General features: G+C 39.8%; 2 protein-coding genes across 3 annotated transcripts; both read left to right on the top strand.

The window, feature by feature from the left end:
• The first annotated feature begins 5682 nt into the window (after positions 1 to 5682).
• Positions 5683 to 10691, top strand: LOC146991881 (uncharacterized). Of its 2 annotated transcripts, XM_085780195.1 has the most exons (9): positions 5683 to 5755; positions 6409 to 6653; positions 6815 to 6959; positions 7489 to 7582; positions 7669 to 7751; positions 7844 to 8004; positions 8091 to 8142; positions 8586 to 8673; positions 8826 to 10691. In XM_085780195.1, exons 2-9 carry the CDS (start codon positions 6409 to 6411, stop codon positions 9203 to 9205), a joined length of 1248 nt encoding a protein of 415 aa, XP_085636321.1. In that variant the 5' UTR covers positions 5683 to 5755; the 3' UTR covers positions 9206 to 10691. The 2 variants fall into 2 exon arrangements, with proteins under 2 accessions (XP_085636321.1, XP_085636313.1); XM_085780187.1 differs by lacking the exon at positions 5683 to 5755 and having other exon boundaries at positions 6399 to 6653.
• An 822-nt stretch (positions 10692 to 11513) lies between these two features.
• LOC146991880 (CD209 antigen-like protein C) lies at positions 11514 to 13274 on the top strand. The gene is made up of 5 exons (XM_085792087.1): positions 11514 to 11703; positions 11864 to 11974; positions 12375 to 12529; positions 12644 to 12747; positions 13010 to 13274. Exons 1-5 carry the CDS (start codon positions 11589 to 11591, stop codon positions 13152 to 13154), a joined length of 630 nt encoding a protein of 209 aa, XP_085648213.1. The 5' UTR covers positions 11514 to 11588; the 3' UTR covers positions 13155 to 13274.
• Positions 13275 to 14825: the final 1551 nt, after the last annotated feature.

The following is a 14825-nucleotide window of genomic DNA, read 5'->3' as shown; positions in this document are numbered from 1 at the left end:
AGAGTGACTGACAGACCCGTGTTTCGGACCAAACACTCTATGTAAGTGATTCCCGTCGGAAGATATAACTATTTAAGACTTATATTAACACAAACATTCTGCTTACTTCTGCTTTAATGCAACACCATGGCTGATAGACTAAATGCTTCTACCCTTAAGCTTAGGTCTGACTCTGCATCCACTATGGTTAACTTCATAGCTGTTATACTTCTCTCATGGTACACTATTATCTCCATCATCAGACTGAACAACAGCACAAAATATGGACAGTGATGTACAATAAATATATTCTTTTATACTGCAAAAAACTGTTAACTATAAGGACTCACTGCCTCTTGTAGCCAGCAAATGATTTACTGATCATTCAAATTGTGAGATATAGACATCTGTCAGGCATCATGACACAATATCTCAACTGAAAACCCTAACACAGATTAATCTTGATTAAAATGTTATTAATGGTATTTAGCACATGGACTGAGTGAAAACACATTTCTATTTTGTTTAATACATTTTCAGTTACACATATCATATATTGTTCTCCTCAGAATAACAAACTGCAGCCCACAACTCCCTTCAGCCCTCCAGACTTCATGTGAGAAACAGCATCCTTTCAAAACAGCGATGTAGAAATAAAGACAGAGGGAGGTGAATTCCTTAAAGGCAAATAGGATTATTACACTGATAAGATCAGGAGATAACTGCTGCGATATGACTGAAAAAATATGTGCTGGGACAGAAGTGATCAGGATGGATAACAGGCATCAGTGTGGTGAGTCACAAACTCGTGTTGATTTCCAGTCCATGATTCATTTGTCTGTTTTGTCTGTCATGTAAAATTGATTTGTAACTGACTGTTCATAATGGCAAATAAATAAATCCAAGAATTTAGATGAAAGTAGGAATCAGTTGTACGATGAGTCTAGTTCTAGTGATCTATTGATCTTAAGTCATCTTCTTCTTGCTTTCAATGAATCGTTATTGGTTATACTGCATTAGGCCGTTACTACAAATTCAACACCCACTCCAGCGTTTCAGGGGACAGTCTCGAACAATTCCTTAATTGGGCTTTTATTGTGAAATATCACACAGGTGTAAAACTCAATAACATGCAATGTTCAGTGTATAAGAACTATAAATAAAATAAAATAAAAAATAAAAATAAACCTTACAACTTACATTTGTTGAAATTTGTTATTTTCCTTCAAGAGAGGTGCAAAAGAATTTCAGGGGACCCAGTGCCCCGAAAAAGTTGAGAATAGACCATGGATGGATTTTATCATAAACACAACAATGAATCAATTTCTGATAAACAAATGAATGTAGTTCTTGTCCCTCTGTGACGTTTTAGTAACTTCCTACACGGGAGGAAACATGGAAGTGACACACCAACAACAGGAAAAAAAAAAAGAGGAATTCAAAGAATTCCCTCGGACAGATGGAGGTGTCACAGTGGAGATGCAGTAAATTTATTCTGTTTGGGTGATTGAGTGTGTGTTTGTACATGTATGGAATGCTGTTTACGGTGTTTTGTTGTACGTGACACAATGAGTGACATTGGGACCGTTAAAAAGACTATACTCACTGACAAACAACTCCTGCTCCTTTATTTGTGTGACTGAGTGTGAGACAATACCAGAAAAACACCTGCTGCCTTTATGACCAGCAAACACATCCTGTTGTCCCTCAGAGATACAAGTTCAATTCCCTGTGCAGGTTTCTGTCAGAACACAAATAGATTCAGCGCAACGCAAACCAAAAGGCTTTTTTTAAATCAAGAAAGGTGGAAAGAATTCAACATTATGAAGCTGACAGGACACATTCTGCTAATCCCACACAGGGCCACTTGGGAGCACAGGTGCGTGTCCACTAAACCAAATGGTGGTAAAGGTAAATCAACGTCTGAGAGCAAAAACAATGTACACCACTGTTTCTGAATCACAGAGGTTTCCTGTTATTTATCGTTGTGCTTCACTGCCTCACATGGCTCCTTTTAATGTGAAGAAGCTGCAGTTTCCAGTGTGCACTTGAACCCAACATTTCATTATTTTATGGTTCAATGTTGGAACACAGATTGGCAGGTAAACTCAGTTGAAGGCAGCGTCTCACTCCTACCCTTAAGGATCACGGCCATGGCCTCAGAATTAAGGTGCTGCTAACTATTTCACAGAAGTTAAAGTAATCTTAGATGCTCATGCACATCTGTACTAAATGTCACAGCTATAGCCATCCAATACCTGTCAAGACGTTTCATTTGCAGCAATTCCAGAAGATTAAAAACTTGCACGTCATAATTTCTGAGAAAGAAAACTTTAGAGGGTTTGAAAGAAAAACTGGCATAAAAAGAGAAGCGAAGGATCCCAATTAAAGATGTGATGCTTATCTGTAGCTGCACAGTCACATTCAACTGAAAGCATATGCCTGTAACCAGTAGCCTACTGAAATGAGGAGAGGGTTAAAAAGGCCACTGATGCAGGTAAAATGGAAATGGTGAATTGTTATCAATAACCTAATGACATTCTGTGCTGTATTATCGGATTACATGATCATAAAATGACAGTTGAGGTGGGAGAGGGGGGGGCTAAATTATGCATAGCCATAGGGTGGAAGCAGGTAAGCTGCTGTATTAACTGTTCTCCCCTATTCTTGTTAACGAAATTTTCCCAAATTTCCCAGCACTGGTATCCTGATAGATACCCAGTATTAACATAAATGTTTAATGTCAAGTATTGCTCTCTTGTAAATGAGTTCCCTAATCATCTTTTTTGTCTTGATATCTGCTATACCTACAAGCACCTGCACAGAGCTCTGAGTTCAGTGTGAATGACTGTATCTTACAGCATTTCTAATCAAAACAGCTGCATCAACCACTGGGACAAGAGCATACAGTGACCTTGGTGAGCTGCATTCATATTGTGTTTTTGTTAATTTTCTGCTTTGTTTTCCAGTGTGGACTGCTGGCACAGTCCAACACAACAGCTGGGATGATCTGAACAGCTGTCATGCAGCGGCCTTTTTGAGTTGGTGCACGAAAAATGTGCCTCGGTCTCCTGAGTCACCAGGATAAATTAGGCTGAATTGTTTTTATGCAGGAAAACAAAGGTTTTCAAGGTTTTATTTGAGTGAGCACATTAGGAATTTCTCTGGTCTTGTTTTGTACTGTGAGACAATGGGAATTTGTATTAGAGGCCAAGCTCATACAATGTTATCATGGGAAATATCATAGGACACAGAAGTATACCTCAGTGAGACGTATTGGTGTTCCACTTCCCATCCACTTGGTTTTTAGACGCCACAACTAAAGCATTCTGCTAAGGTGACTCATCACTCACAACAATGTTACATTTCTCAGCTCCTTTAGTGGATGAAGGCTGAGCTGAGATACTTGTCGTCAAATTACCTTCAGTGATGTAGAGCTGATGACTGGAGCCATTTATGTCATTATGCCTTCAAAAGCATCTCAGACTGGCACAAAGCAGTGCTGCACTAAGGAGCTGGAAAGGTGCTGTTTGAAGTCTGAGTTGGCTTTGAGAGTTGCCAGTTGATTAGCTCAGTAACAATATGGGCATTCAGCGGGCAGCATCAGCTGATTTTGTGTAATATTTATTTAACCAACTGGGATTCGTGTATTTTTCAAAAGACTGGACAGGAAACGTGGTTTGTATTCTTGACACGAGACAAGAGAATGGATTAGGGGGTTTAGATAAATATTTTAAAAAAAAGAAGAAGAAGGAAAGAATAAGAAAATACTATAATTAGAAATGTCACAGGAGTTTGAACATGTTGCACTAGAGGCTCGTACTGACATTCAGCCAAGGAGAGGTCATGAAAGGACATTTTGTAAGCTGAGCTGTTTTAAGACCAGTTGACCGCAGCCAGCATGAAACAGAGACCATGTGAAAACAATAGATTTTAGCACATTTCTTGGATCGTGATATTTGCAAAAGTACACACATGCACACACACGTCCCAAAATCCATCATAGTAAGGTGTTGATTTCCCCCACCACCACTGCTCTACTCCTGCTGTCAGCTTTGAGCAGATCCATCTAACCTGTGGAAGGATTTGTTTCAACGGTCTATTGGGAAAACAATTCTATTATTGGTGACCTACATTTAACGAGGAACCACATCATGTAGCCTATTCCCGGAAGATTATGTAAAATTTCATCATATTTATTAGTTCAATACAGGATTACATAAGATAAGAATTGGGCCTTTCAAGTTTTATGAGCCAAGCAGCAACAAACTATTTCAAAATATCACATAATGCTCAGTGGTCCAGATCATGAGGTTTTTATTTTATGAGGGAACCTTTTTCACTCCACATTGACCTGGAGGCCTTGTGAACTGAATAGAGCCATGCTGCCATCTATTGGTTGTGTTTAATAAAAGGATATTTTAGCTGTATTCTGTATAATACTCAAGTAAAGTTCAGTGAATCCTTTATAACACATTTGACACTGATTTTAGTTCTCCATATGACTCCACTGGTCTAACTTACTAAAAACATCAAACATGTTGAAGCCCATTTTTAATTTCTTGTCAAGTTTTTCTCTGGTAAAAACTTTGATTATCCAGTTAAAAGAATAGGTTTCAATGACTCACTGTGATTAAATCAATCTGCTCTTCTGTGCCCATGTGTAGGCTATGGTAGGCTAGGCTACATATTGATAAAACCTTTATTCAAATGGACCTGCAATATATGTTACATTAATTAGGGTTATAGTCTTTATTGAATCTGATTAGGTAATTTATTTGAATATAGTCATTAATGAGACTCTAATTTATGGAGCTTGTCCTGGGTTTTACTGAGAGGTGATGACCTTTTGGATTTCATTGATTTCAGATAGATTGTTGACATGTCATCTATTTTTCTAATATTTTTCCTCTTCCTTTTGTATTATTACATCATCTTAGTTGTTGTTCTTGCTGTGTTTACTGATGATATACAGCAGTGACGTAGAAATTAGGCGAACCACTGCACGTGTGGACTCGTTTTCGATTGCGCATCAGTCCTGCGCACACCCGGAAAAACAGAACCCCACATGTTGTACACGGTCCACGACCACCCAGGTGGAGGTAGCACCACTGGATGGGGGCTGGATTAGGTTGTGAACACCGGACACCAGCTACTACCTAACTCTGCCTTTTGGTGGATTATTGTAAGGATGATAATTTGTGCCAGTGCCAGTTATTGGCAAAGTAGTTACCTAAAATGAACGCGTCCTAGAAGTTCATCAGCATCAATTCACGACTGCCACCGGAATAAAACCATTCTTCCTTCAAAATAAAAAATAAGGATTCGACTACGACGATGCACACACTTGTGATGTGGTTTCAATACATTTGAATAAGATAGTTTAAAAGAAATGCATATTACCGTAGTACATTTATAATGTGATTCCTTTATGTTTTTGTTTTTTATCATCTTGTCTTGGCCAATATTTGACTCGCTATACCCTCTCTAGCGAGTATCTAGGCTACTATACCCGGTATAACGTTAGATACTGAGCGGGTTGTGAGGGCTACTGATGTGAAATGAGGAAAGTAAGTAATAATGTAGCCTAGTATTTTGATGAAATTCTCTCCTGAAATAGTGTCCAATAGAGTAGCTCCTCGGTGAGGCATTCAATGAGGCTTTTATTTTGGAGGTTAGTAACGGAAGTAGTCTGAGTTGTCCTGGTGAACGACACACTCCGTCCGGTCCATGAGGTTGTACTCAGTCCTGGTTTGGTAGCTTCCCTAACACACAGGTAACTATATACTAACTTTACTGTTACTGACAGACAACCTTTATGTTTTTACAGGCGGTTTATGTCTGTTTTAAGAGGAAATCCTCTCGGTGTTTCCAGGCCTGAGGCTGTTGAGGACGTTGTTGTTGTTGTAAGTTAATAAATGTAACGCTGTTAGCCTCAGCTCGCTCCGTAGCTAACTAGCCCATAGACGCTAGCAGGCATGGATGGTTAAAAAAACACACACACACACACACACACACACACACACACACACACACACACACACACACACACACACACACACACACACACACACACACACACACACACACACAATTTGCATGTGTTATCTTAGTTTGCCGCAGGTTTATCTTACACGTGGGTCAACCTCTTCGGTATTTGAGATTGTTGTCAGCAGTTTCACAACCGTATTATTATCAGCTTTTCGCCATAATATTAGAATCCAGGTCAGAAATCATAAATTATTAACTAGTCTGATAGGTCGCAAATTTTCAGAGACCAAGTTTCTATGAGGCTTAAGTTATGATTGTAGTTACACATCGGTCCAGCATAATTTCATATACATACAGTGTTATATCCCAAAAGATGTTTTAGCCTGTTTTGCATCTTTAGTTGTGTAAACTTGTGATTTAAAAAAAAAAATATTTCAGATGGATGAAAATCTAGTAAAGGAAAATGGAGAGGTGTTACCTAAACAGCAGGAGCAGGAAGAGATGGAGGTTACCGAGACAACACAAAGTCTCAGTGTAACCTCTGATGGTGCAGACCTGGCATCAAATACACAGCCAGAGGAGAAACCCACTGTAAACACAGAGATGTCAGCAGCAATGCTTTCCATGACCACGGTGTGTAAGACTGAGGACTCTGACGACGATGACTCTGAGGATTCAGACAGGTATTTATACCCACATGCACAACAGTTTGACAAAAGCACAACGATGACTGTCAAATTGTTTTGCACCAACAATTCGCTTCAAGTGAATTTGAAGACTGAAAAGTCATGAACAGGAGGTAAAAAAGGAAACAAATAATTCAGATTCTTCTCCCTCTCCTCAGTGACAGCTCCTCCTCTTCCTCCTCCTCATCCTCTTCGTCCTCGTCCTCTTCTTCTCCCTCTGCGCGAGTATGTGAGGATGATGACGATGACGAGGGTTTCAGCCAACCAGCCCCCATCAAAGCCAGAGATGAAGTCCTACTCGAGGTGTGTGTGTGTGTGTGTTGTATATTAACAACAGCCAAAAAAGTGAGTGCATTCAAAAATTGATGCACTCGTCAGTATCTTTTAAGACAAACTGATGTTGTGTAGAATCAAGTATCATCATTAGCCGATTGCCATTCGTGATATAACAGAATTTAAAAAAATGTTTTTTTGCCTGTCCTTGTATAATAGTTGGGGAAACACCACCCAAAAGTTAAAGAACAATTATTGCTCAACTGAAATCCTAGAGTTAACCATGAAGTTGCCTCAATAATCTTACCTCCTGCTTCATAGCACAGGCCTCAGTTCTGTCTTGGATTTCTATCAATGTGTGAAGGCCGCTGTAGAAACCTGCCTCACTGTCCAACTCACAAAACAGTGTTTCAAGTTCTAAGTAGTCACCACAAGTTACTACTGAATGCAATGGTGCAGACAGTCCACATTTTTTGGTGGATATGTCTCAGTTGTATGATGTGTAAACTCCATCAAAGCACCACACGCTAAAACATGCAGTACCACTGTCTGTGTGTAGGAGCTGCCGGCAGTGGAGGAGGTGCTTGTCTCTTTACCAGCGGAAGCAGAGCTGCTGCCTGTAGGAACGGTCACCAGTGTCATCCAGCAGCTTGGTGAATATATGCTGCTCACATCTCAACGTTTTCTGTCTGATACTTTTTGCTAGCCCCGTCTTTAACCGCTCTCTCTGTCTTCGCAGTGATCATCCAGTCTCTGAAAGACACGCCCCCTCTCACTGATGACAGCATCATCTTTACATCTGACAGGCAGGCGCTGGGCAAGGTGAGTGGATCTCTGCAGTTCTTTGTGTTATCTTTTTGCATCATGTTTGTTTCCACTTGTTAATGTCGTTCTGTTGTCTGTGTGTGCGTCAGGTGTTCGAGGTGTTTGGTCCTGTCACCAGCCCGCTGTACATTTTACGTTTTAACTCAGTGGAGCAGATGAGCAGTAAAGGGTTGATGGAGGGACTTACTGTCTATTACGCACCAACCATCAAAGAGTACACGAACTACGTACTTACACAAGAGCTTAAACAGTACGTAACACACACACACACACACTGTATTTGTTTCTGACCAAACAGTTTGCCAGTTTGCTGAAATGAAACTGCTTCTTCTTCAGGTTAAAGGGATCTGATGCGTCCTGGAAGAACGACCAGGAACCACCTGTGGAGGTAAGCACAGAGACAGAAATGCCTCAACATGATAAACATGTTGAGATGATGATGTATACAAATCAAACAAAGGTGACTCGGTTCCCTCTGCTGCATGTAATGGAAATAACAGGTAGCATTTTAATTTTATTATACTATGTACAGATGCTCAGACATGGATGTACTGATGTTTCAACTTGTTCAAGTTGTTCCTTTCAACTTGACCATCATTCATTAACCACCATGACAAGGACATGGTGTGTTTGGTGCCAATGAGCTTTTTGTCAAAACGAGTAAATGCACTTATGCAGATTTCCCCTTAAATGTTGTGTAGTGTCCAGGTCAGGTTGAATAACATTATTTTGACTTTAGTAGCTCTTGACTGTGTTGGATGTGAATAGAAAACATTGATTGCTTTTGTGATTGTTTCCTTTTTTAAAAATAAATGAAATCTCTCTCTCAAGGCTTTAGATTATAGTGATGACGAGAAAGAGCGGGAGGCGAAGAAGAAGGTGAAAGGCTCCAAAAAGAGACGTGACAATAACAACACAGGTATACACACACACACACACACACACATGTATACTCTATTTGCCTAATCTAGGATTTAATTCCTGTAAAGAGTCATGTTATTAAAACCTCAAATTATCCATCCAATCTCTCCTTCTTTTCTTACATTGCTTCCTCTCTCTTTCTCCTTCCAGATAATCCTGCCCAGATCCACCACAACTCCTCACAGCAGCAGCAGCAGCAGCAGCATCAGCAGCGTGACAGCAGGGGTTTCCCACCAAGACATGCAGGGCCTTCGTTCAGGCACAGGCAGCCGCCGTTCAGACACACGTACACCCACCCGCCATCCACACACACAGACGTGCCTCCCATGACTCTACCACCCATCTGCCCCTACCCTCCTCCCCCTCCTCACCATTTCCCCCCTCCCAGCTTCCCTCTCTACCCTCCTCCTCCTCCATCTTTCTTCAACCCGTCTTTCTCCTCTCCTATGTGGCCACCGAATTCGGTCCCCTTCTCTGACCTTCCCCCTCCTCCACCTCCTCCCCTCCCCCCTCCCCCTCCACCCCAGTGATCCTCAGCACACACTCACACATACACACTCTATATGTGAACACACACTTCTTGTCGGCCGGTTTGTTTAGTTTTCTTCTTGGCAGAGGAACGCTTCATCCATCTGTGGACTGTCAGATGGGACAGCTGGACTAATCACCCACACGTATCAATCACATTTATCAGGCTGCGCCGTTGCTGATCGTAAAATACATGATACTTTTTATTTAGCACTGTTGTGTTTGTAAGTTTTAAACATTATTTAAGTCTTTATTTTAATGTGTCAACCTCCTGTGGGAACAAGGAATGTCGCCCCTGATCAAAATTAATTTTTGTTTTCCTTTTATTGCCTTCTGTTTACACCTTGTTCACACATATTTACTAGAGAGGCTTTGTGAAGTGAACCTGCAATAACAGTCTGCACCACACTAACACCAGTGATGTCTCACAGACCACTAATCATGAAACATTAGGTCTAAGCTGGTGCAACTTAACAAAGGTCCCGTGCACAGAATCTAACGGGAAGTGAATTTGTTCCTCTTGCCCCATCATAGTGGGAAACAACTGCACAATAGCATTTCAGTTTGTAAATAACATGCCAGTGGCGTAAGGAACAGGAAGCTGTCACTTACAGAACATGTGTGTAAGATTTACAGACGTTTGTCTTGACTTGACTTCGATGTCCAATGGACATCATGTGTTTGAACACAGTGTCACATGTCGTCATTGAGCGTCAGCTGAGCAGAACAACAGGAAGGTGGAAAGTTTGGAAAATTGTTTGGCGAATTGTTTTATGTTTATAAAACTTTACCAGAAGCGGTAACTGTGTGCAGTTGGAAGGACATTATGAGTGTGAGGCAAGTGCTGCCATTAGTGTGTAGTGAGGAATGATAGTCACCTTTATTCTGCATCAGTTTCATTCACACGTACACAAAGGACACACTGAGTTAGGCAAACTGTCCATTTGATAGATTTTTATTTTGATATTTTATCATGGTTGTTCAACTAAATGTCATTTGAGATGAAGACATGCTGTTTGAGTTGCTGAATGACTGAAATAACTTTTACTTAGCAGAAAATTATTGTCTATATGGTTTAAATAACACAGTTATTTTTTGTTGTTTTTTTTCTAATGTAACGGTGTGTTTAAGTCCTGTCTCCTCTGTAACATTTTGTTCCTACTTAGATTCAGAGAACACAAGAGCCATATATAATGTTTTGAATTCTGGAGATATTAAATTAGGACTCAGCTATAGCTACATATGGGCCGCTTGGCTGCCAACTATTACTATCCCTGTGTGGAGATTCAGATATGAACTTTGCGTGTTGAGATGTGAACATGAGCTAAGCTAACTATTAGTTTTGTCACTGGCTGGACATGAGCTCTGAAAGCCAAATGTATATATTTCTCTTTTTTTCTTTTTCTTTTGTACCAGACTCCTTTGTAAATGTCAATGTTTGCACCATTTCAAAAGCTGCATCAATGAGGAATAAATGTGTCTGTGTGAGATGTGCATCAGTGTTTTTGAGTCACACTTCTGTTGTGTAAAATATACCATACTGTTTTGAAAAGCTGCTGTTGTTGCTCCACAGGAGATTACCACACTCCGAGTCAAACTGGAAACAAATATATGATTTGGTGTCTGAATATTTTACCTGATGAGGTAAAATTTAAGGAGCCTAAAATGATGTCATGATTTTATTTTATTTGATTGGCTGATTGTGACACTGCTCAATTTTACATTATTTTTCCTTTATTTGATGAAGCAAGATTAAGAAAGGGGGTGACATAACAAATATGAATAATAAAATATGACATAACATAACACAAGATGATAAAAAAAAGAAGACATGACGTAAAAAGACGTCAAATCGAGATTTAACTCAATGTTACATCAAACGTAACATGTAACAAGACAAATCATAAAATCTGAAAAAGTCAAATTATAGAGCATAAACTGCACAAAACTGAAAAGATTAAAAACATTTACCATATTCTGGAAAAGCAGAGTGGGAATCAGATCTTTACATGTATAATTCTGGCGTTTTTCATATGACATTTTACATTTTATTCATTAATGTTGCTATTTATTCAATATATATTAATAGATTCTTCAGGAACACCACTTAACTACTGACTACTCAAATTTCATCTTGATATCAATAAATTTTGTCTTTAAAGAATCAAACTAGAAAATGTTCTCACCATGATATCCCAACATACAATTAGTACTACAATACAAGTTAGTAATAAATTAACAACAAAAAATGAAGAATCAAGTCCAACCACGTGACACCTCCCATGTGAAAACACTTCCTCTGACACAAGGACAGGAGGACAAAGTGGGGTGGAGATGCTGCACACCATCAGACTGTAAACACCTTCTCCCTGCAGCAGTGTGAGCATGGCCGTCTTAAATCTGAGCGTGTCTAGCAGCACCTTTGAAGTCGGTGAATATCAGCAATTTCCCAAACCTGAGCCCCAGGTTGGAGCTCCAGAGACGACAAGTGAGAAACCAAGTGAGTGGTAAAGTACTGCTGAGTTTTTGTTTAGCGGCATCAACTTCAACTGTCATCAACATCTGTGTTACTTAAGTAGCTTTGGTTGTTTGGTTTGTGATCCATCAACAGTTGAGCTATGATTGCTCTAATGTGTATTTTTTGCGTGTGTTTTTTGCAGAGATGTGCAAACATCTTAATGTGGTTCTGCTGAGCTTCGGGCTGCTGTGTGTTCTCCAAGCCACTCTCAACATCTCTCTGAGACTTGCTCTGAGTGAACCAGCTGTTGGAGGTACAATCACTTGAGATCTGCTTCTGATTTAGCATCTTTGAGCTCTTTGTTTTGGTTTTACAGCCCATAACATAACCCAATCTGAACTACTGTCATTTTCATATTCCCTTTTTTTAGATAATGTTGGGTAAACCAGGCAAACATTTAAAACCAAATGAATTTTTCTTTTTTTATTTCTAAATACACACCTTTAGACCATTGTCTCGAGTAAAGAATCTTGTCCCTAATGTTAATCTAACCTATCACTGTTACGACACTGCCAAGTTGCAGCATGACTAAGTGGTGGTGTTTTCTCTGTGTGTAGCTTTGTACCATGCTATGAATTGCAGCATCTTGTTCTCACTGTTCCGCTCTGCACTGTTTTGTCCTGTACTTTGACATGTGACATCGGTGTGTGGAGGCGAGACACTGGAACACAGCTGTCCGCAGGGCTGGCTGATGTTTGACACCAGCTGTTACCACATCTCCTCACAGAGGAAGAACTGGGATGACAGCCGGCGGGACTGCTTGGAGAGAGACGCTGACCTGGTCGTCATCAATGACAGACAGGAACAGGTACATTTTTGTCTCTCTTTTTTAACCATTTCTGAGTGTATCTGGAAACAGAAATTGATCATTTAGAGTGTGATAATGTGTATAATTGGTGGTGTGATCATTGGTTTTTAACAGAATTTCCTGTTTGGATTCACCATGGCGGCGTGGGTCGGTATGACTGACAGGGAGGAGGAGGGCGTGTGGGTCTGGGTGGATGGGACACTGGTGGACAGAGTCGGGTGAGGCAGCTCGATCCTCAGGGACACTGGGAACAGTTGTAACCTTTGTGTGTCTTGTTGAAATGAACAGCTAAAAGCTAAAACATTAGCAAGAAAAACATTAGCAATTGTTCAAACAAATGGTTTTTTGTTGTTTTTTTTACTTCAAACCTCAAACAAACTATGTTCATGATGAAATCAGGTTAAACTGTGATTTTGAACCAACGTGACATTGTGTATATGAAAAAATCATACTCAGTGACCTGCTGTGCTCTGTGTGCAGACTGTGGTGGGCTCCAGGACAGCCTGACGGAGCTTATGGAGGAGAAGACTGCGGTGAGCTTCGAACAATGAGTCAATTTATTGGCTTGAATGACTTAAACTGCAGCACGAGAATCCAGTGGATCTGTGAGAAGACGTTGTGGTAGTTTAACTCTTGTACAGAATGTCTGTGCATTGCTTTGTCACATTTCTCCTGCTGTAACTGCGCTGCTGTTCTGCCCGTCCATGTTTGTACTTGTTGTGAAAATAAAACAGAGCATCCCAGGCACAGAGGAGTCAACACAAATTCTTTGTTGAGCATCAAGGTGGCACTTAAGGGTCTAACTCATCTTGACAAAATAAAAACATGTTCTTAGACATTTTCACAAATTAAAGAACTGAATTTGTTCACAAAAGTTGCTGTATAGTCAACTACTCTCTACTCTCTCAGACACACGAGTTTATACCCCACAGTCCACTGCATACAACACCAAGGACAAAAGCTGCACTAATCTTATCTGCCACAGGGTGGAGCTGTGGGTTTGTTGTACATGACAATTTCTGTCAAAAACATGGCTGCAAAAAACTTTTTTTTTTTTTTTACTAATTGCGCGTGTTTGTTTTTCATGTGCTCACAGATAGTTTGTTTCCCATACTCCTGTATGTAGACTTAAACACTATAATGCATCTGTAGGACATTTTGAAGTGTTATTGTATAAATAACTGCGACCCTTCTCCTCCTCCTCCAAGTAGTCATCTGTAATGCTGAGTCCTTACCACAGGAGCCCAGGTAAAAATACTCTGTTTTGTTGGACTGAAAATTGACAGTATGTGCAAATAAGTTACAGACAACTTAACTGCTATACTGCTACTGAAAACATCAGAGTTCAAGTACCAGAAGTGCATAAAATACATCCACTGTATTTCATATATGAGATTATTAGATTGTGTAGTATTTTGTTTTGTTGATGTACCTGATGCTCTAAATCTGACAAATTGTGAGATGATTCAAATTGAGAGGAAGAAGAAAAACAAAATTCTGTGCCTGCCCAACTTTGCATAGATTTTTGGTCGTTTCCTTAAAAACTAATGCATTACGTAAATGGGAAGGGTTGACTAAGTCAGCTACTTCTTCTTATTATTAATATTATTACAATTATTATTTGAATTGCCAAATAATTGTATCACCCAAGTTTTGTTGAACCTGTGTTTGCCTTTAATGAGAGACGGTCAGGAAAGTTGGAGGAGACAGACAGCTAAGGGTTTGTGCTGGAGTAGAACCTAGGTCAAGGCGGTCAGGATTCAACCACAGGTCGATGTGCACTCTACCCTTAAACTCTTTGATGATCAGGTAAATGTATTGTGAGTTGTCATTTGATTATGAACAATATATGTACAGTTATAACTTGAATCCATATTCCTTAAAGGAATTTTCTACGATTGTAAATGATTGTGTAAATAAAGGAAATACATAGATAGATAGATAGATAGATAGATAGATAGATAGATAGATAGATAGATAGATAGATAGATAGATAGATAGATAGATAGATAGATAGATAGATAGATAGATAGATAGATAGATAGAAAGACAGAAAGAAAGAAAGAAAGAAAGAAAGAAAGAAAGAAAGTGTCACATCGCACACACACACACACACATGCACACAGATGGAATTTCATGGTGCTCAGGGTTTTGCATTTTTTGCCCGAGCAGAAATGGAGGCATCATCAGTCACATAAATCAACACCTGCCACTCTGTGGTTTACTCAAGGCACACACACACACGCACACACACGCAGACATGCATGCAGCTCATTTACATACATTTCCAGAATAT

Source organism: Trachurus japonicus, chromosome 1 (genome assembly GCF_045865225.1).
Source record: "Trachurus japonicus isolate A0001 chromosome 1, Traja_1.0".
In the NCBI taxonomy this organism is placed as follows: Eukaryota; Metazoa; Chordata; class Actinopteri; order Carangiformes; family Carangidae; genus Trachurus; species Trachurus japonicus.
The sequence above is the reverse complement of the archived record's forward strand: the minus strand, read 5'-3'. Positions and strand labels throughout refer to the sequence as shown.

Excerpts from the sequence above, each read along its gene's own strand:
- LOC146991881 (XM_085780195.1), top strand. The coding sequence starts at position 6,409 with ATGGATGAAAATCTAGTAAAGGAAAATGGAGAGGTGTTACCTAAACAG. Across the intron at positions 7,752-7,843 it reads ACAGGCAGGCGCTGGGCAAG|GTGTTCGAGGTGTTTGGTCC; the intron begins GTGAGTGGATCT and ends TGTGTGCGTCAG. Across the intron at positions 8,674-8,825 it reads ACGTGACAATAACAACACAG|ATAATCCTGCCCAGATCCAC; the intron begins GTATACACACAC and ends TTCTCCTTCCAG.
- LOC146991880 (XM_085792087.1), top strand. The coding sequence starts at position 11,589 with ATGGCCGTCTTAAATCTGAGCGTGTCTAGCAGCACCTTTGAAGTCGGT. Across the intron at positions 12,530-12,643 it reads TCAATGACAGACAGGAACAG|AATTTCCTGTTTGGATTCAC; the intron begins GTACATTTTTGT and ends GGTTTTTAACAG. Across the intron at positions 12,748-13,009 it reads ACACTGGTGGACAGAGTCGG|ACTGTGGTGGGCTCCAGGAC; the intron begins GTGAGGCAGCTC and ends CTCTGTGTGCAG.